Below are 23,170 nucleotides of genomic sequence, written 5' to 3'. Positions count from 1 at the left end.
TTCTACTGCTGTTTTCACTGTTTGCATGAGCAAATTTGCTGCACATATAAAAACAGAAATGTTAGCTATGGTTTATCTTTCTTTGTCTTATCATGTAGAAATAAGAAGTTGCTCATCTAGCATGCGGTCATTTAAAAAAATTTTTAATTAGGAAGAATCATTTAAGAATAGCTTCCTAAATGACACAGTGTATGACATCATAAACATGACTGTGTCCTAGTTTATTCTGCTGTGTCAGATCTAATCAAGAATGAACTATAATCATTTGCAAACAAGTCACTCACCATGAATAACTAATACCATGCTTTTGATATCTTACCCAATAAACAATTCTTGGTTTTCCTATCATTGGTATATTTGGCTATTCATCTTTCAAAGACAGACATGCCATTAGATAATTCCCTACTATATTCTAATTTTGTCCAAACAGCATAAATCTGCCAGCAGTGCTATATTACCTATGCACTCAGCAGTAATAAAGCATTAATTGGCTACTCTGGGAATTAAAAAACAAAGCAGCAGTTAAAAATGAAACAATAAATCAGCTAATATAAAAATAATTCTATCCCAGGCATACTGTACTTTTAATGGACTAAAGGCTTCTGCATGAGCTAGATTATATGGAACTGCCAAATGTTTGGAAAGTATGCATAAATCTACCTTTCAAAGTTTTCTGTGCTTCACAGCTTCCGATCTGTTGTTGTTGTCATGTTTTTAAGCAAGATTACTTGCTCACAGTGGCTTCTTATATCTTCCCTGAAAGCAACTCCCTTTTACACTTTTAGTGCCATGTGCAGCATTGAGACAAAAGAGACTAACATGCCTACAAATTGCTATTCGGTACTTCTGCATAAATTGAAGGTGTTTTACCCAAATGAGTTTGTGTCTAAGTCAGCAGTCAGATGCTCATAGATCAACACAGTCTGAACAGTCTACACACAACTTATAGACTTTATGTGATGATTTCTCTTTCACCTCGTGTGGTATGTGCTGGCAAAGCCACTGATGATGACCAGTACCAAATCTGTCCTTGTATGTTGTTATGTTATGTTATGTTATGTTAAAACATTTGGCAGTTTTTATCCAAAGCGACTCTTTTCATCCAACATCTCCGAAACCCGCGACACCTAATCAGAAGTGTGGCTCCACCTGACCCACACTCATCCTCTACCTCTGTGTTTGTAGTTATTATGCCTGCCTGTCCCCCAGTGGACTCGTTCCTCCGAGTAGGCTACCGCAGCAACACCAAACCGGCTATAAATCACATTGCAATATCACCGCTCCGTACTTCGCGTCGCGCTCCGCCCCGCCCACTGTGAGCCTTCGATTGGCCGGTGAGGCTCCTTGGTCGGCCTCTCTTAGCGGGACATCGGTGCAATCGTACATCCCGCCTCCTTCCTTAGGGCCCGTGATTGGGAGAAAGGGGCTCTCCTTGAGCTGTCAATCATGTTCCTTCCCTGTGCGCTTCGCATTCAATGCTGCTGCCTGCGACGCGCCGAGTGCGGAGCGAAGAGACGCGCTGCATACCAACAGAGAGACTGGGAGCAGGCTAATTTTGGGTCAGGACGCGCAGAACCCACCCTGTTCTTCGACAAAAACTGACTAATTATTGGGTTCCTGGACGGCTTAAATTTTTACCTTTGCTTCCCGTGCATTTTTTCAACAAATCTCACTGTTCTTTAAGGCACAGGGAGCCAAACTAAGAGTCTGGGATATTAGTTCGTTCTGCACTAATATTTCTCTGGTTGAGAGAGTCTGCAGCGAAGAAGATAAACAACCTTATCAGACTCTCTCTGACGGGAGACATCGAAATGAAAAGTCGAGTCTGATGTTTTCGTCAACTCACATGTAGAAGTAAGGACTATTGCTGCTGACATTCATCCTCTGGGTCGTTTTCCCCCCGCCGCGGTTCCATAAGGGAGGAATACCGTGACATTTGGCTGCAAAAACCAGCAGAAAATCAATCAGAACTCCATCATGGGCTGCCCTCTCTTGCGGAACGCATTCGCTGGTTTGATCCTGGTGCTGCTGTCAAAAGGTAAGTTCTCACAAGCTACTTAGTGATGTGTTGACGTTTCTTTACTGCTGCGTCTCTATATTTACCTTTCATGCCTTTCATTCTTCAAAAGATGGTTGTGGAGGTGAATACTAATGATGGAGAAAAGGAGGGGGGTCTACCTGCATGTGAATCACGCGTGTCTACTGTGCCACTACGCTTCAGCTTTCTATTTGCTTACACAGATATGTAAGGATGGTTGTTTGTAGCCTCGCAAGCTCTGTGCGCGAGAGCGCGTGCGCGCAGCGCCAGGTTCATCTCCAAGCGAACCTCGTGGCTCAGTGTAAGCATCGAGTGGTGCATGTTAAGATGTTTACTACAGAAAAAAAAAAAAAAATAGACACTCATCCCCAGTCTAGTGTGAGCATTCCTTTACGTGACTTGAATGGGCCAGTATCCCCACGCGCATGACGCGTTTCGGTGCGGGTGGGGGCTGTGGAGTTAACGTGAGTACGGGTCGAAGCGATGCAGCGAGACTCATAAGGGAGACGGTGTGTTGTTCTCTTTCTTCAAAACCAAGGTCGAGAGAGACGGAGACGTAGATGATGCAGGGTGGACAGTAGGGAGGGCTGGAGGGGTCAAGCATGAACTGGATGGGTAGTCAAGCCTTAATCCCCTCTTTATTCCTTCTTTTATTTAAAGCATCTTCCCTTCAGCTCCACGAAAGAGACAGGCACACTTTATTATTCTGCTCTGCCATTCCTCCAGTTTTAAACAGTGTACAGTGTGAAGACAACTTGCACAAACAAAGGCTTCAGATGGGATTTTCAGTGTTTTTATGTTGCTGTTGCCCTCATGGAGCACTAGTCTGACAATATTTAAAACCTTCTTGCCTGTCTCACAATAGCATCTTCTAATATCCCCACAAATCAATGGGATGTCCGATCAAACGTTAGCCGTGCACAACATTTCCACTATTCCCTTTAATTTTCCTCTGCCCATCTAGCACGAACACAAACGCTCATACCCTTCTCAATTAGTCCCGCCTGTGTCCGATGGGAAATCAGTATATAAATAAATTACTCTGGCCCTTAATAACAATAATTGATGTGTCAGTGCAATAGGATGTGAGGTTAACAACGTGCAGATGCAGACAAGCCCCTTACCCTCCCGCTCCTGAGCTTCTTGTGGGCAAGGAGAGCCCAGCTGGTCATGCTTGGCTTCCCACAGCAAGCCCCTTCTCTACTCCAGGCAGAGAGCAGACGGACAGCCCTGCAGGAAGTACACAGCACATAAACACAATGGGCTCAGCACCACGCAGTCCAACCCTACAACCATATTGGGTCTCATTTCAGGTTTCAGCCCTCTGAATTTGTAATCTGTGGGTTTTGTGATATGAAAATGTGACCAATCATCCAAGGCACAGTTGAGGAATGATTGGATATTGATGTGAATCGTGCACATAGCAGCACATTCAAAACTGATTCATCTTGGAGAGGGATGCTGCCTGCTGCTGCGTGTTGGTGTAGGTCCTTAAAATGTCCATCTTTTAAGGTGGAAAGCATGCATTATGAAGGGAGACCACGTCTGTAAAAAGGCCACCATTCGTTGCTTGATAAATCATGCAGCAGTGGAATAATCCTTTGCATCTGTGCCCCTGAGAGTCAGGCGTGTGCAATGCGGTTGCGTAAATGCTTCACCACCACTGTTTAACAGATTGAATGTGAGTTATTATTGCCTGTTTAATGATGTATAAGACACATTCCCTTGAATGATTCTACTGCTTCCAGAGTATTTATTTATCTGAGCATATTTCTTCCCTTTATTCTCACACATTTAGTCATTCACATCATGCACAACAAGAAAACACATGTTTTAGGAGAGCAGAGTGTTATTGTAGAAATAGCAAAATGGGTTTCAGACCTGTACAATGCCATGCCAGCCAGGGAATTTTTCTGTGCTGCAAAACACCATTAAGCTATTCAAAGGTTTCCCACAGACTTGGCATGTGAATGCACAAACCAATCCATGGATGTGATGTCCAGGACCTGGCATGCCATCATACCTTTCTCTTCCTAATTTATTTTCCCTTTTTACTTAAAATGTATGGGTACCACTACTCCAGGTGGATGACCAAGTACCCACTCTTACATACAGTAAAATATCTGCATAATCTTGGCACACAAGCTGTCTGCAATTACTCATTATTAAAATGAAAACATACACACACACACACACACACACACACACACTTCATTGTGGAATTAAACAATTTACCTTCTGCTGAAAAGATAGCTTTCACCAAAGAAACATTAAATATAAAAAAAATGGCAATAATACTGTCAACTATTCTATAAAAAGTGAGGTTAACGAGACAAGTTGTTTATGTTGCCTCAAAGGCCATAGCAGAGAATGCTTAAGGTTATATTAAATGATTTAATCATTTTGATACTTTCTTCCAATGTTTCGAAATAAACTACATTTCTACCTCACAGAGGAATCCATTAATGCACTCCAGGAATTTCCACTTTAACACTGTACTGTGTGCAGATATTACTGAATACGTTTTGCTTTAACGATGAAACAGATGGGTTTTTTTACCATCAAGACGGAAGCCCTGGTAAGAGGAAGTGTACAGAGCGGGAACACAGGTGAAAACAAGCAGGGTCGCTTTGTAGCCCGCCATCATTCTTGTTTCAGCAGCATATGGGGGCCAAGTGGGGTCAATGCACATTGCACATGTTAGCACATAGCCATCCTCCTTCTTCCCTGCTCCCTCTCACACACGTTCATACATAAACACAGACACACACACACACATACACACACACACACACACACACACACACACACACACACACACACTCGACTGGATCACCAGTCTTGGCTTGAAGATGAAGAGGAGGGAGATGCCAGCATCAACAGATGCCTTGCGCTCCTATTCTGGAGGGGCCTCTGGTTTTTCTCCCTCCCTTTGAAATCCACAGTTTCTGTGCGCTGTTGTTCTCCATGTTTGGCTTAGAAATCCTCTGCCATTTTGGCAGATTTTATTTATCTGCAAGTGTTGGTGTGAGAGGGCTTGGATTTGGTTTGAAGAGCCTCGGGGACTAGGGTTGGAGATGTACCCCGTACGGAGAGGGCTTGGGGTCTGAATATTTTCCCCAAGGGTTTCATTTTTAATGTGTCTTGTTGTATGGTGGGCGATGGTTCACAGCATCTTACACTGAATCTGTTCCTCACACAGCAAGGAGCAGATCACACCTTAAGAAAAGTCTGGCAGAAACAGGTTATGTGACTGAAAATTAGTTCAATTTGGTGTTTTATGTAAACCTAATTTAGATCAGTAGTTGAGAACTGATGTTTAAATTAAAACACAGTTGAACCAGAATAAAACATGGTATATTGAGCAAGCGGAGTCATCACACATATATATTCTGTCAACTGGCAGTGTGTTTACTCCCATTGGAATCTCTGAAATGAGGATCTCCTTCTGTTTATTATTTATTCAGATTCTATAATTTGCCATGAGTATATTGCAAAATATGAATTCTAAAAATACTTGATTGAGTATAGATAGTAGTAATCAGTGCCTTAAAAGCTAAAAAAAAGTCCATGAATATGGAGTTATATATCATTTAACAACATATTTGTCAAACTGATTACCTAAGTGTTATATTTTAGTTTTTAATCGCAGTAATTTTCCTCATTCATACTGAATGAAACTGGATAGAAAAAACAAATATGATGTGTCTCTGTATAGAAATACGTGCAGAATTGTATGGGGCATAACCCCTTCGGATTTAAGGCAAAAGTGCATGGAAGCCAGGCGCTAATGGTACAAAACCTGTACCATTTTTATGGCTTTAGACTTTGGAGAAACATTTTTCTTTCCACACACCCTCAGAGCTTTGACAGGGGGTGGGTGGGTGACAGATGGATGCATAACCGCAGCTGTTGGTAACTTAAGTTTTATTGTTAACATTAATGTTGTAATTGCAGGACAATTTAGCTGTTAATGTTTCTCAGAACATTTGTCAGACTTTTAGGGCTCCTTGCAAATTTGAAAGTCATTCTAGATAATTCACTGTACTCTTGACCTTTTCTACATCTGCCTAACATAGTTGTATCTATAAGCCTGTCGACTAGGCATGTGCCACTGCCCCACTTACAGTGTCAATAAGGGTAGATCAGAGCTTTTATTCCCCAGGACTAAATCTCCTTGTGTAAACCAAAACATTGTTTTTTTTATTTAATTTGCCTTTTGTAATATTTTCTGCAATACACATATTATTCTAAAAAAAGAACAGAAAGAACATTAGGATGATGGGTACTGTGGCAACAGTTGAGGCGTTAAAGCATTTGAGCCTCTCAGGTAGAAATTTAAAAACAAAATACAGCTTTTTTATACTCAAAGGAACAGTGACATTTTGTAAATGCAAGATATGCTCTTGATGGGGAGTCAGTGGTACCCAGCATCACCTCAATTATCTGACTTGAATTACTTTTCATTCATTTAAAAATTAAATGGATTTTGTTCTAAGAGTTCTGTCTTGTGGATACATTGAATACATTTTAGCTGGCAACCTCCTGCAGTACTTTTTATGAATTTCAAGGTGGTACGGATCCACATCTAGGACAGTGCAAAAGAAAATAAACAACAGAATAGACAAAAAAAAACAACACTCCAATTAACTTCATTCAGAAATTTTACGGATTGGGAATTGATGCTTGTATGCATTGTATAAAAAAAAAGACACTAAACAGACTTATTTGTCCCTAAAAGAGATAAGAAGAGAAGAGAGAAATATGATTCAGAGTAACACAAAAATAAACAATAAGACAGATAGGACAAATCAGAACAGGGTCAAAACAGAAAGACAACTGGATAAAAATACGAGGGGTGTTAATCACAGTGAAAATTCCACCTACTAAATGGCACTTGACCTCCTATATAAAAGAACTATCTCTGAGTATTTGTAGGTGAATGTGTCAGTAACAGCAGTATCAAATGACCACAACTTAATGTGTTTGTTTTTGTTCCCTTAGGCTTTATAGCATTTCCAATTATTGGCCAGACAGAAATTGATAACTACTCCTGTGATCTGTCAGGCTCTAGCCGAACTCTGCATTCATGGTGTTCGCAGCTGTTATGCCATAGTGGTGACTGAGAGGTCACAGGTTCAGCACCTTCTACATAATGATGTGAGGTCACTGCACCATGTTGATACCCTTCAGATTTCTCCTGTGATAAACATTTCTCCAAGGCATACTTCAGTTTTAGGAGTGCGGCAATCACACATAGGCAGTGTCATAAATAATTATTACAGCAAGGCTTGTTTGCAATTATAATTACAGTTCTAATGTATGGAGCTCAGTGTAATGGAAAGTCACTGGGACTGCTTTCAGCTTGGGACAGGTAGTTACACCGTGTTTAATCACTGTTATAATTTGCTCTGTTACAACCTTTCTACATTCTCCTCATCCTTATAGACCTTCACCGGTCTGCCTGTGATTATGAACATGAGCTCTGGGTTGTCACTGTAACAAATGAAAAAGGGCTATGTTTTATTTAGCGCAGGGGAGGGATCGTTCAAAAGGGAGCAGAGTGGCTATAGAAGCAGGAATAAGAGGTGGCTCATGTACTCGCATCAGCCACTGCCTACAAGTGGTAAGATTGGTGCCCTTCATGTGGGTGACTGGGGTTCAAATCCTGACCTCCCCCCCTGCTACCTCCAATAGAGGTCCTAAGGCAAGACCCCCTTACGCTACCTGAGATATGAGAGTGTAAGTCGCTTTGGATAAAAGCGTCTGCCAAATGCATAAACATAAACATAAACACACTCTATGATAGAGAAATAAACATATGCATGCACGCATTGTGGAATAGTTTCTTTACTTGGGCTGCCGGGAAGATAAATTTGAACAATTTCCACACTGAAGGTGTAAGTGGTAAATCGATGGAAAGGCAACAAGAACGGGACATCTTTACCGCATATAGAGTATACATTAGTATGGATATTAACACTCCCATTGATCTCTTTTCATAGCATTCTTATTAAAAAGGTAAATAAGTCTCACTGCAGATTTCTTCCATTTGGTTTTTAAAGCTTCAGTCGTCACTGCAGATTGAGCCATCTGCAGGGAGAAGGCGAGAGGAGGAAAAAGAGATGTTTTCTTGTTTGCTTATGTGCAGATGTTACACATTTAGGAGGAATGATACTGTTCGAGGGGGAGAGAGAGCGCTGTGTGATTTTCTTCTCTCTATTCCTCTTCCTTCTAGTCTTTTTTGTGCCAGGGAGTTAGCATCATTGGAAACACAATTCAGATTAGTGCAGGCGGCTTGTCCAAGGGGAGCCGGGAGGGACGAGGGTCCCGCTTTTCTCCCTGTCCTCATTACCAAAAGACAAGGCGCTCTCCAGCAAATCAATGGAAGAGGCTTAGGCACTAATGCAGGCCATGTCTGGTGATGGGACTTAGCTTTGTGTGTGCGTGCTTTCCGTGTCTCACTGTGTAGTATGTGCTATGTGTATGTGATCCTAGCCTTATCTGCCTATGTGTAAGTTTAATCATTTGTGCTACAACAGAAGGTGGGAGCAAAACATTTATTTCAAACAACTGCTGAATCGTTTGCTTTTGGAGTAACCTCAAAGCTCCCAGCTAACTGTGCTGATATTTAACCACGGGGACATGTGATAGCTTAGAAGCCCCTTAATTACACCAAGATAACGTCAGATTCATCTGTGAATCCATTTAGTCCAGTACTAACGCTGTTACCATTGTAATTATAATTGCTCAGGGCATTGTTGCCATGACTACTACTACTTCAATAGCCTGCAGTTGTATACAACTTCTTTACGCTGACAAAAAAAAACAAAACAGGGCAGCACCTTGGTGTTTCCTGTCAGCAGCCCTTGCAGCAGATGCCAGCATCAAAATTCGTCTAAAGACCCACCTGTCTCACGGCTCAATCTACTGCAGCTGTTCTCCGTGTAGTGGATTCTGCTGTTGCTCTCACATTTTCAACCTCCATCCCACGCTTGCGCTTCTCATTTTGTTTACACAGGTAAAACCACTGGGTGCAACAAATGCTAAATAATAGTTTTATGTTGTGGATTTTCAGCCTCTCCTCCGTCTCTGACATCTCATGGAGCTGGAGGTGTTTCTGGGTCTGTGTGGCGGGAATGGGAGAGCAAAAAGGGAAGAAAGAGAAATAAATAAAACTGAGGAAAACAGATCAATAAATATTTCAGCAGCTGCTCCCTCCACAGACTTCTCCTGAAGCCATAAGAGATGGAGAGGGACACAAAGAGAGGGAGGGATGGATGGATGAAGTGCAAGAAAGAGAGAGAGAGAACAGGGGTAATTGTGTTCCAGACTCTCATTCTCAGTGAGCTCTCAGAGAGATGGACGGTGAAAGAGACCGATAGAGAATGGGGATAATTGTGTCCCGGGCTTTAATAGACAGAGAGAGAAGGCATGAGTGAGGGCTGGAAAAGAGTCACAGGACGTGCTAACGAGCACCACATACCAACATTGTCCTCCATGGGAACGAAAAAAAATATATATGAGAGCCTATACTTTGAGACTTTGGCACGACATAACAATGACTGTAAGAATCTCCTTCTTCCTGACTTTCACTTAATTCTAATTCCTGTCAGGAGTTAGCGACAGACTGTGTGGGTGTGTAGTTTGTGCAGCAAGCGGCTCTAAATGATAATGAGCCGCTCAACAGCTGAGACGGCGAACGTGTCGCCACGAATCAGGCGTGGCCACCGTCAGTGCCAATCATCAGCTGATGTGTTCTCATATTGTCATAAAATTTGCTCATCCAGATTACGTGTTTCACGCAGCTTTTGTAGTGCAGCACATGTGTTTAAGGGGGGGGGCAGAGGAAGCTCATGACGATGGACAGGCCAGAGAGATGGAGGAGTGATGAAAAAATGATTGAAGGAGGACTGCTGGGAGGGAGCGAGGGAGGAGAGGCAGATGGTGTGAGGGAGGAAGGGGATGGAGGGATGCAAAGACTCGCAACAGGCGGTGATCGAGATGGATTGATTTTGGAGGCAGATGATTAGGTGGAATGAAAAAACATGGCAGGTTTATGCTGCCAATAGAAACTGAGTTTGGTAATATTGCTGTGTGAGTGGGAGTTGTGAAACTGTTTCAGGGTCACTTGTTGTGTGATATTGCGGCATTAAGGAGCTGGTGCTAATGTGATATGCTGCTGGTTAGGGAGTCATTCCAGCGAGGCAGCACACCTCTAACAAGACGCTCATGCAGTGTGCCCACATAATGAGTGGTTTGGAGCTAGTCAGGAATCCACAGGTTACATATGTGATGTTATTTAGATAGTCGGTAAAACTGACAACATACGTGGCAATCAAATGTCAACACTACATTCTTTGGTGTTGTTGTTTGGAAAGCTGTATAATTAGGGGAAAAAAATATGCAAATAATGTGTGGTAGTCAGTGCTTGTAACATCCAACCCCATCTACACAGAACTTCACTGCGATTAAAGATGTGTCAGAATCCTCCTGTCGTTTAATGCCAGCACGTGTCTCTGGCTCCAGCTGTGAAGGTGCCGGTGGGAGTTCTTTTAATAAAGTGTCCATGTTAGCATGACATTCTGACAGAGAAGACTCTGTTAGGCAGTGTTTGGCAGTGACAGCCCATAAATGGACTCCCAGGAAAAAGTTCCACAGAAACATTTTTGATTCCTCCCACCACGTCCTCTGGGTATTGGGTGTTCAAAAATTGCGGCACACGTTTTGAAGCGGAGGATCACAGGAATGGTTTTGGAACAAAACATCATATTTTTGATAGTGTGGTTCCATTGTGGTAATTGGGATGTTGGGTGAGATACCATCAGACATTTGCACTGCAAGAGACCTTTAATTGGGTTTGGAAGAAGATGCTGCTGTATTGTTGTATTTCACTAATTAGATGTGGAGTTGGATAATACTAAAAGCCTTTGCTGCTCTTCCCACTTTTTGCGATGCAGAGCAGAATTCCATTAGTGTTTGGACGTGAGCACAGTATTTTGACGCAGATTATTTAAGACATTTCAAGGATATTGTGTGCTTTTAAATCATGCTGCAATCACATTTTGTTCCTTAATTCATAGAGGAGTATGCTGTCTGATTTGTTAAGTTATATCATTCCTAGAGTGCCCGTGTGTCTTCCTAATTCCCCCTCAAAAATCATCTTCCTTTGACATTTCAAGGCAGCAGTGTGCTTTAAAAAATCACGCCAATTACTCTTTTTATTCCTCCTTGTGTCTGAGCAGCAATAGATAAAAGAGAATTTGGCAAAATTGGGCATATTAAAATGCATAATATAATTCCAAAGATGCAAGTCAAATTAGAATTTCTCATCATGCTGTCCTTGTTCAGCGGCTGTTTACTTGTTGTTGCAGCAGTGAATGTAACAGCGATGTTTCCGGAGTCTGTCATACAAAGTGTGTTGGGTTAAAGTTATGTTTGACGTGATCAAATTTGGAGATGGAAGCTCCAAACAGGGTTACTACATAAAAGTAGATATTGTAGGTATCCCTCCCCTCAGAAATGACTTTGTGAAATCATTTGGTCATAGCGGCCAAACATCTCACTCTCTTCCCATCAAGGGGGCTCTAGCTGTATTGATGTGACCTTTATCTAGCAGACCTCCAGTTTTATTAAGAAATAATGAAGGTGCCAGAAAAGGGCTATTAGCTGCTTAATGTCGGGCAACAGTACTCCAATACAACATATATTTGCTGACAAGTCAATATCTATACCTGACAAAGCTGCTGCTGCACTTTAAGAAATGTTGTTGCTGGAATTGTTGGTTTCAATTTGATTCCCTCTTTGAAAACAAAACGGTTTCTGCTGGAGTAGAAAAGCAGTGATTTATACGTCTTTAAATCCTGTTATAAAATGAGAAATACAGTTATATTCAGAGTGATAATGTGATGATATGCTATCAAAACAAAAAAACATAGAAACAAAGACAACAATAAAAGACAACAAAACAAATTCATCATCAGGCTGATGTCAGACGCACACGATTGAAATCTGACGTGAAGACACGGTATCTGAACCAAAGAAGATAAACAGCCCAATTGACGCTTGTTATTAAGCTTCATGTATCGTAAACATCTGCTTTATCAAACCTTCAGCTACCTTTGTTTGTTAGTTTGGTTTTGACAGCTATAATCAGAATTGATCTGTATGCTACAGGGAGGCTGCAAAATTTGACATGACAAATGTTTGGCCGACCGTGCAGGTGTTTTCTCAATCAGGCCGACATGATAGATCCTCTCTCGAATCCATCATGATCAAGCCATATTGACACTATGCTTCTATTAAGAGTTTCTTCTGACAGCAGAGAGAAAAGAAAGATAGCAGCTAGTCAACTGCGGTGGGAAAAGTTTCTGCCAAAAAAACTGCATTTTCACTCAGCCCTACGGAGCGATTATTCATCCAAAAATATTGGAGGGAGTTCTGCTGCTTCTGCTGTTGCTATTGATTTTCATTTAATTAGATTTTTTGCCAGACTGGTTTTGCGTGCTGAATTAATGAGAAGAGTTATGATGGTGGGTGAAAACTTGTATTAGGGTCTGATTATTTCAGAGAGTTTATGCAATGTTTATGCATTGCTGAAGGTATGTAATATATTGAGTTTAACTGACACATGTTTTGTCACTAAAATCTAATGCTGAATATGATGCACTGGAAAAAAACATGTTTGATATAACGTACTATAGGAGACACTTCAGCCAGTCGTTTAATCATTTGGGCTCACTGCTCACAGTGAGGCCTTTATTTTCAAGTATATACGTTTCTGATGTCAGCAATTTGACCGCACAGTTTGATATCATGATTTTTTTTTCTTAAATGTCTGACTTTTGAATGAATAAAGATTTCACTTTTATATAAGTGTGCTGCACAGGCTGAAAGAGTGACTGCCTTTGAAATACAGCGCCTTTGAAACTGCAACATTTCAATTTAGGGGACCTCAATTACACAGTCACTCATGGAAGTGGATGGAATTGCATTACAGTCGTGCCACATTTATTATAATCCAGCCTGTTTGTGTTCTGTGCTTAGTGCTCAGCCCCAGGGACCCCACAGGCCTTCTGACTGTGCCCTCTCACCCGTTGCTACTTTCTACTCTCAGCTCACACTTGAAGACACGAGCGCACAACCCAAGGCCATCTGTTTGGTTTTTCTGGGGCAACTTGATGCCTGCAGGAATATGGACATATGTGGTAAAAAGTACCATCAGAGTTGTCAATCTGCTGTGTCTGCCCTGATTACCTGGGGACCATATCACATCCTCACAACCTTTGATAAAAGCTGTAGCTTCCCTGCTGTGCTGTCCCCTGCAGTGTAACCCCCTTTGCAGTTTAATGGGAATGTGCACCTATATTAATGCCCTTTTTCATCCCATGCTAATTTCATCAAAGATGCTGAAGATGGCACATATATTCTTACGATCATTTTAGAGCGAAATGATGTGTTAATTAATACCACAACAGCATTTTTTATTTACAGAATTAATTTAATAAACACGATGTTACAACCAAATATTTTCAAAAAGTTCCCGTCATGAGCAAAATTACTGCCTGGCCTCATGTAAATATTGTGTAACCAAAACATGTTTATATTGCAGCTCTTATGGTTTTAGGCAATTTATGGAATTTTTCCCCCCATAATTTAGCTGCTTTACACTTCCAGTGTTGCAAAGTGTGATTTTAGCGAAAACCATGATGAAGTAGTTACAAACCTTTCCTTAAATGTGGAAATGATCTCATTTTCAAGCCAAGTCTGGAACTGATTTAAGTGGATATTCAGAGTCATTGTAGAGAAAACATAAATGCACCCGGGCCTGTTGCGAACTTTATAAACGTTTTGTGAATGCACATTGTGTCAGTTTAGGTGTCCCAGTACCTGTGATATGCCCATCATGTGGCAAAAATGCACTGTTGTCAAACAAATTTGACTTCTGAGAGAAGTCTGCGTTATCTTCTTTTAACCTATTGACGCCGGATGTTGCGTAGCGCAACATTGTGCCTAACGCCGGTTGTTGCGTTGCGCAACATGGTCCCTAACGCCGGTTGTTGCGTAGCGCAACATTGTTCATTTATCATTATTTTCAAGGCGCATGTAATGCACAATGATTGGTATTTGTTTGGAGAGGATGAGGACGAGGACGAGGAATTTTTTGGCTTTCAAGTAGACTGGCAGTCCGCTGGATTTCGCCCCCGACGTCAACAAAAGTTTACTCGTACACCGGGGCTGAAGGTGCCAATATCTGAAGATGCAAGTCCTTTAGATGTGTTCTCGCATATTTTCACTGATGAAGTTTGGGATATGTTGGTGACACAGACAAACTTATATGCGGATCAGGCGCGCGGCCACACACCACCCAACTCGAAGTGGAGCCCCGTGTCAAAGCAGGAGATGAAATCTTTCATCGGCAGGGCCGTAACCAGGATTTTTCAAATACCGAGGTCAAATATTGCGATAAATCTTGTTTGACAAAAAAAACATCCTAATATGTTGACTTTTTAAAATACAGTTTGGAAATGTGAATAAACAGAGGTAACTCACAAGCCCATCAAGGAGGTGAATATGTAGGTGAACAAGTTTATTATAACAATGTGATCACAAAAGTAGAGTATTTGAGTGAGTGAGTGAGACTCAGTTCTTCCCCTTTCTTCCTCTACTGACTCTCTCTCTTCAACTCCCTCCTTCTCATCCTCTCCTGTGTCATCTGTTTTAAAATATCATCATCAGCATCACCATTAATATTATTGTTATTATTAATATTACATTATTATTATTATTACTATTGTCACCATCATCACCATGCATGTGCATGACCCACTAAAAGGTCAAATGAATGAGTTGGGTTATTGGTCTAACCGATGTGCAAAATTTTAGACACCATTTGCAATAAAATCCAAATGGTTCATGAAAAATGCAATCATTTTACCTAAGTAACTGGTTGAATCCACCCACTAAATTAACATCGTAGAATGTGCCAAACAGACCACAAGATGTTGGCTGTATTTTAGATGTATATTCTCAATTCAATCCATTCACTCAACACAGAGAAGACATAGGTATCATGCTGGGCCTGACAACTAGCTAAATGCTGGTAAAACTTGGCTTCATAATGCACCATGAGCAGCAAACTAACCTCAAGATTGTGTCATATGAGAGAGTACACGGGGTATTTCATTCTGTTATTTTGCACCGTGTGCATCATCAACTGTTTTAAGTAAAAGAAAAATATAAGTTTCTGACCCAGTTTCTATTAGTCTGCTTTATTTACATGTAGGAAGCCATATAGCACTGAACAAAACTGTAGCTAGTGAGGCTGAATGACCACTAGCCACAGTTGGCACAAAACTGTCAAGCCCTGATTAAAAAAAAAAAAAGTTAGCTTAACAGCCCAAGCCGTGTCACGATTCCCAACAATTCCATTACAGGTCGCTACTTTTCTTTTTGGAAAATCGAATTGAGAGAGAGATTTGTGTGCAGTGTGTTTGTGCCGACTGGAAAACGAAATCCTAACCAAAGGGCTTTGTGACTGTTGCTTGAAATGCTGAGGACAACGATCTAGCATCCTCCTATTCCTAGCCGCGCTTTGAACGCATATGAACATTATGAACTGTCACTCATTCTCACTGGCGATTGGCGAAATGAACTCACCTCCTTCTCTCTTTCTTTTCCCCTGGCCAGTTGGCTTTCCAAAGCTGAGTTTAGTTTGTTTAGTAGATTTCCTCATCTTGCTTCCATTTCCCAGCTGACTTTCGCGTCGAAGCTGTGTAATATGATAAACATGTTTCCAATGTCGGGTGGCGTAAAAAAAAAAAAAAAAGAAAAAAAAAAAAGTCGGGTGCCGTTTTTGCGCTCAGTTTTAAAATATAACGTGATGATAAAGGGATTATGTGGACTTTATTTTCAGAAAAACAAATGAGAATGCATGCTGATCTTTCCACCAATCAAAGTCAGAACGATTTTCATCTTATATTAATTTGACATTTCTCTGAATAAAAAAAAATAAAAAAAAATAAAAAAAACACCGGGGAAAATACCGAGGTCATGACCTGTGTGTCCTCAATGCTGGTTACGGCACTGTTCATCGGTATCTGCCTAACTTTTGGAATAATCAAACTACTAACTCGCCGGGATTACTGGAGGCAGAGCAAGTGGCTGTATCAGACAAATGTCGCCCGAGTGATGGCACGAGATCGTTTTGACATGATCTGGAGGTAATTATTTATTCTTGCGCTTCATTCTGACGACTTCTCATTCTTATTTGAGTGGCGTTGCCCTTATGTAAAAAAAAAAAAAAGAGAGCCCGGTGCGAATTACTGCAGTATAACTATGATGTTTTAGAAGTCGTGTCACTGAAGTTTGCAGTATAACTGCAAAATGCAAGATATATTGCAGTTTCTTTTTATCATTCATTATTATTGCTGATATTATAATTTTGCAATGACGTCTCTATCATGGCCAGAAATGTAGCTGAAGTGGTGCCTACATTTACTACTAATACTAATAATAATAATGATAATAATAATAGTAATGATGATTAGTTATAGTATAGTAATAGTAGTATAATAAATAGCAGCATTGGGTATTATCCTGAATCGTGTGTGTCTGTGTGTGTGTTTGTGTGTGTATTGACTCATCTTTTTCATTTTTTTTTAATGAAAATGTGTTGGTGTTAATGCTGAATGAACATGACGGAATAAAAGCAGAGAATTTAACCTTTAAAATGCAAATTATTTCATGTCTTTATGTGTTTCAGAGGCTGAGACTATTGAATTGTTCTTAGGTGTTTTCAATTAATTGTTTTTAGTTAAAAAAAAACCTCAGGCATTGGGGACCTTTTCTAAAAACTGGCTTAGGCATTGAGCAGCTTTTTTTGCAGGTGCTTTAGGCGCCAATGGGTTAAACTTCCAAAAAGTAAAGAGAAGAGAGCCAAATTAATTACTGGAATTCATAGAAAAAACTGAAATTCAAATCAGAAACATGGATCTACAGTAAATACTTAGTGTCTCGTGCATTTTGTTTTTCAATATTTTGTTCAATATACTACATAGACTTTTTAGCCCACCCATTTATAGCCCATTTAACTACAATGTTTTTGCATTTGATGGAAAAAACTATGGTAACAGTGCCTCTTTTGGTGTGCGTTGTAGATGAGGTTCATTCTGCAAATGAAATTTCTACAGAAAGTAACTTACCTTTGAAAGTTAGTTCCCAAGATGTTACCATTGACCTTTATAGCTAAATAACTCTCCAAACGTGTCAAATGTTTGATAAAGAGGAAAATAGTGTGCCTCCATAACAATTGTAACTGTCTCAGAATGGTGCTCACATAGTATAAATGGAATGGATTCAATACTATTATTTCATCCATGCGCAAAATGTCTGCAGGGCAAAAACTTACCTGTCGATATACAGCCATAAAACCAGAATATCCATTTGAGTCCTTGTCACCTTAATTTCACTTACAACTCTCTCTTTGAAGTATAACCAGGCATCCTGGGTTTTATATGCCTTCAGGGTTTGCTTTGTGAATTTTCCCGGCATAGAAATTAATTAATATTGGAAACTGTCCAGATGTTAATGTCTATGGTCCACAGATCCCTCATTGAGTCTATAGCATCCACGTGGAGACCAACAGCTTTAGATGTAAGATGACTATCACTTGTTATACTCCCAATTACACAACTTGCAGCACTGGCCATGTTGAATGTGTTTTCACTCAGAGAGCTTGACTATTTGGAACTGGGATGTGGCTCCATTGAAGGTTTTAGGGATTGAGTACCAGACAAACAATGTTACATCTGGCTGTTCTTTTTTCCCTTAAACTTTAAAGTGGGTACATTTCTCTTTTTTAGAACAGCTGCAGTAGTCTTTCACAATAACACTTGTCATCTAGCTTCAGTCTGCTCTGATCTTGTCTTCCAAAAATGTTTTTCTCCACTGATTAAACTCTTATTTATACTAGCATTAAAAGAGGTGAAATTGCAAGGCAGGTGTCATCAATTTTAAGTTGATTCAAGATTTATATACTATAAATGTCTAAACATTTTGAATTAAATATGAGGACATGGTTTAAAATGATCTTAATACTATTGACTTATACGTTAGGCACCACCACAGAGAGGCATAAGCTTCTTTCTTGAGAAAAAAAGTCCTCTTGTGCATCTGCCTCTCTGCTCCTCACCCTGGATCTCTCTTCTCTGTGCTTGGGAAAGAGAGACCGAGGAGCCTTTCCCAGTTTGTAACTGTTACGCCACTTGTTAAGGTATTATCAGTGATACTTGTGGGTGTTTTGTTATTACTTGTGATGCAAATTGTTTGTTTCACGAGCTGTTGTGTAGCATGGTGTTTGCTCTGTTAAAGAGATATAGTTGTGGGTCGTTAACATAGACTGTAGATAAAGATAGAAGTAGCTGCCTTAACCTCATCCAGGGCCTTGTGGACTGTTTTTTTTAAACCTTCAGCTTTGCATTTATTCACTGCCATTTTGAGTGGTTGTAACTTGAAGTAATGTGCAAGGGATCAATTAAGCAGCAACCTTTTTTTTTCAACCATCTTGTAAATATATTTATCTGCGCAGTAAAGTTTTAACAAAGTTTCCCCACATCTGTGGGGATTGACGCCTCAAGTGGAAATTTGAGGAACTGCAGCTTTTGGCACTCGTGGTATAGTTCTAACCATGAGTAAGAAGGATAATTGGGATCTTGTCTCAATACTAACACAAGTTATTTTCTTTATGATTAATATTATCTAACTTATTGCCAATTTAAGCCCAACTGCAGTTTTTGCAACTGCGTGCTGTTGTGGGGAGATTTGAAGACATTCATATTGAACAGAAAGTTGGAATTGGGACTGGTGACGCATGAATGTAATTATATACTGCTCCCCATCAAATTGCTGAAATACAAAAATGGCAATAAAATTAATAGGACTGGGCATCAGCCAAATAAACTACTTTAGAAATAGAAATACCAAAACAAAGCTGGTTCTGCTTAACATTGGTAACATTTTTTTCCCTTTATTTCATTTCGAGGCAACATCTACATTTAATGTAGAGTTATGATTTTTATTATAACCTTTGAGTAAAAATACTTGCATACAATTTCAAAATCAGAATTTAGCATTGACTGATGGAAAGCGATTGAGTGATTTGTGGATGATATAGAGAAATATTGTCCACACTTTGTCACCATGATAAAATAGGGAGTAAGTGGATAAGATATGTTGTTTTTTTTTAAATCATAATTGTCTAGATAGTCTCATGCACATCCCGAAGGGGACATAGACTCCATGTTGTCAGACTAGGGACATTGCATTGATCCCTGATGCATAAAGTCTGTGGTTTGGTTTCGCTGTAAGTGCAGCAGGAAGCAGCAGTAATAGCTTTTGCATGTGAGGAAGGGGAAGGTGAGAAGAGATGCTGGGCTGGAGAGGGTCAGGCCACTCCTGTGATGGACTGTGCTTTGCACAAAGGATGGCTGAAGGCAGACTCAGACGGAGGCACACCATATGGTGGGTTGTGTCTGGCTGTAGTCGGTTGTTTTATTTATTAGCCCTGCCAGGTTGGTCGCAACATTAATTTCATGCCTGCGTTACCACACCTGCATCGTGAGGTGAAGTTGCTGACTTCAAGTAGCTGAAAAATATTACATATACAATATACAAAATACAATATTTCCCTCAAACTGCAGGAGAAAAAAAAAGCAAAGTGAAGTGATTAATAACGTGTTAAATAATATCTTGAATTTTGCTGTATAAGCTTTAAGCTTTTGATCTTGTGCAAGCACAGGCCTTTTGATCTCATACATACCCTTTTCAGATATTCTGCGTTGTACTGAATACAGATGTGCTTTCATCTAACCACAAAATCCTAATGAGCGGCAGAGTCACAGCATTTTAGGGTGACAAATACCTTTCTGCTTTCACTCATGTTCATATTAACATCATGTTCTCTGTTACCTTTATTTTGATCATTTCTCACCAGCATTCCTTGTTAGTTGCTCTCATGTCAGTCACCATAGTAATGACTTATTAAAGGAGACTTGGCTCATAAAAGTAGATGATATATTTGACTGACTTCCTCCCCAAACATGTTCATGTGGCCAGGAGGTGTTTGTTCATACAGGCAGATACAGCTATTTCTTTCTTTCAGAGAATATGCAACATATATTGCTTGTGAGAGCAACTGTGTGTGAAAGGTCAAAAATGTTTCCCATTTATGGTCTCGTTTTAAAAAGATTGTTTTTCAGTCCTAACTGTGATTGTTTTCTAACCCTATCCACGTAGTTTTGATTTTTAACCCTAACCAGGTGGGTTTTTTTTCTAGTGTACAGCGTTTACATGTATCCAAGGCAACTGTTTAAATGCTGTTCATGAGGGTGGCAGACGCTTTGTAAAAAGAAGGTATTTTAAACCTAACCATGACTGTTTTCGAGCCCTAATCTGGAATGTTGCTGGAACTGCTTTCAGTTGGAGGACTTGTTGTATGGCAGCTCCCTATTTTTGAAAAATGAGACAAAGAAAATGTATGTGTTGGATTTAAAAGTATCAGACTTGTATTTTTTGGGAATCTGCATTGGGTTTATATATTTTCAGCCTTGGCCCGAAAAGTGTGTTGTTTGTAAACTGCAAGCGATGGACCAATGACAGACTGGAGAAAAAAAGTAAGGAGTCAAACCTCTTGGCTTATTGGTGAGGATCAGTCTGGAGGGAAGGAAAAATTCTCAGTAGAAATCTTTTTCCTGTCATTTTGAAAATGAATGCTGATAAAAGAAATAAGCCCAGCCTCAAGCATCCACAAAATCATGTCATACTATTAATATTTGACACACACTTTAAATTTGGACTCAATAGCTAATGTTTCCCCTCTGCAGATTTCACAAAAGTGAAAATGGAACCCTGTTGGCCTCTTTTTGTGCCAGCAACAGGACGACTACCTGTCTGAAAGATTGTCTGAGAAAGTGACTGAGGTGCTTAACCTAACTCGTCTCATGATTCATCAAAACCCACTAGAATGTGGCTATCCTCATTTTTTTTTCTCTTATTCTTTTACCCATATCAAACAGACAGCCACTCCTAAAAGATTCATGCATGTGGACTTTGGGGTCATTAAAGAATGATCCACTGCAAAGCTGTATTTTCACTCTCATAATGAAATCCAATATTCATGAAATGGATTTTCCTCTCTGCTCACTCATTCCACAGACAGATATGTGTTTGCTGGTGTATTTGGACTGTGTTTGCATAGCCTTGTAAGGCTAGCATGGGTTAATGGTATCCTAAAGGCGCATTTTCAGACCACCCACTTAATTACACAGGGTTGACGGATGACCTCCCTCACGTTACCTGTGTAAAGCAACACAGAGTTACGTCCTATCTTGGCTTTTCTAAGATTGGGGTCAGAGTAAAGACCAGTTAATCAAAGCTTTGTTTACACTAGTATTGTGCTAACCACTCAGAGCTTCCAGGTGGACAGCTTAATCAGATTGGCTCATGTGTATCTAAAACATATGCTATGTAAATGTTGACATTAAAATAATATCAGGGAAGTAAAGAACTATATTGACTCTTGTTAATTGAACATATTTGATTTCTATGTACTTATGTCTCAGTACTGTATTTTGATTTGAAGACATTTTAATTCTCCTAAATTTAAATTGACTTTAATTTTGAGAAAAACTTTGAGAAGTCATGCACTCTTGGAAATGACGTGAGGTCCCATATCACATATGCAAGTACGTCATGAGGGCTAGATATGACTAAGATTGGACTTGTGTCTGCCAGTGGCAGGTTAGTAAGGTTAGCAGCTGTGATGGCAGGAACAGCTGGAGCATGAGTGCTTAAAAAAATGTGCACTTATAAGTGTACATCAAAATATTTTCACAAGTGTCAAAGTATCAAAGGCAAAAATTTTGACATACCAAGAAATTATCACCATGTCCAAAGCAAACAACAAGAGACATTTAAAACTAAGCATGCTTACTCTGCTTCATTCTAGTCCTTGCAAGAAAAAGAAAAAGCTCTGGAATTTTCCTCCTGAATATCCGTACAATGTAGCCGATTTGTCAACAAGACTTAGCAACATGTTATATAAGCTCGCAAAGCAAAGCAAAGCAAAGCAAGACTTCGTCAGACGTTGAGTTTTTAAAAGACTATGCCATGGGAGGCTAGCTTAAGCCCATGTTTCAATTCATATATCTGATGTGTGGCCTTTTAACTAATTTATCTACTTCAATATGACACTCTGTAAAATAAAAAATAAGTAAAATTGAATAAAACATTGCACATCAGATGTTTGTGTTCATTTCTTTAAAAGGTACAATGTATACACGATTATTCAGCCTGTCTGGTAAGTGTGCCAGATATAGTTAAACAGGCTAAAGTAGAGTCCTTGGCAGGTTAATGTCAAATAAGGTATCAAGCCAAAGTACAAGCAAATAAACATAGACAAATAATAATACAATAGCAAATAACAAAATGGCTGATAAAAACAAACAGCTAAGTCATATAAAACATAAAAAGACGACTAATAGACTGCTAATTGTCATGTTTGCACATACAATTCAGTGATTTAAATGGTGTTATTGAATTTGATACTTTTATGAATTTGATTTCTTGTACTCAAAGATGTGACATTACAGTCATTTGTAGTATGTGTGCTTTCCAAAACTGGAAAGTTTTATTGAAATTAAATGCAAAAAAAATTAGATCTGAGGGGGACAAAGACAATTTTGCCAAGGGCCCCTGATGTCTGGAGCTTAAATTTGAAATCATGCATTAAAATCATGAAAAAAAAAAAAAAACGCAGCCAGGGTCAGACTTAATACAGTTAAGTTATCACTTGTTACTTTAAACACAGACATCACAATGTTATTAATTTCTGTAAATTCAAAACTAAACATCCTTCCTTGAATCAGTGTTGGAGAGGCTACATTGTTCTTAGTCTGACCACTAGATGTCATAATCATGAAAAAAATATATATTTCTAATAGGACTTTATTACATTTCTTAAGATATATACAATTAATTATTTATTTCTTCTACACATCTGATGCTGGCAACGTCTGCCTCAGCCTTGAAAGCAGAGAGCTCATCACTATGAGTGACAGTAAGAGGAGTATTTTC

The 23,170-nt window shown here is 39.7% G+C and overlaps 1 protein-coding gene across 1 annotated transcript in view; it reads left to right on the top strand.

Annotated features, from left to right (window-relative positions):
• Positions 1–1,427: 1,427 nt before the first annotated feature.
• The window catches only part of iglon5 (IgLON family member 5), a 135,785-nt gene continuing 114,042 nt past the window's right edge, over positions 1,428–23,170 (top strand). Inside the window, exon 1 of the mRNA XM_075466055.1 lies at positions 1,428–2,038. Within this exon, the coding sequence (XP_075322170.1) occupies positions 1,978–2,038 (61 nt within the window). The 5' untranslated portion in view covers positions 1,428–1,977. The remainder of the gene's footprint in view (positions 2,039–23,170) is intronic.

Source organism: Odontesthes bonariensis, chromosome 5 (assembly GCF_027942865.1).
Source record: "Odontesthes bonariensis isolate fOdoBon6 chromosome 5, fOdoBon6.hap1, whole genome shotgun sequence".
Taxonomy (NCBI): domain Eukaryota; kingdom Metazoa; phylum Chordata; class Actinopteri; order Atheriniformes; family Atherinopsidae; genus Odontesthes; species Odontesthes bonariensis.
This window is presented reverse-complemented; position numbering and strand designations above follow the sequence as displayed.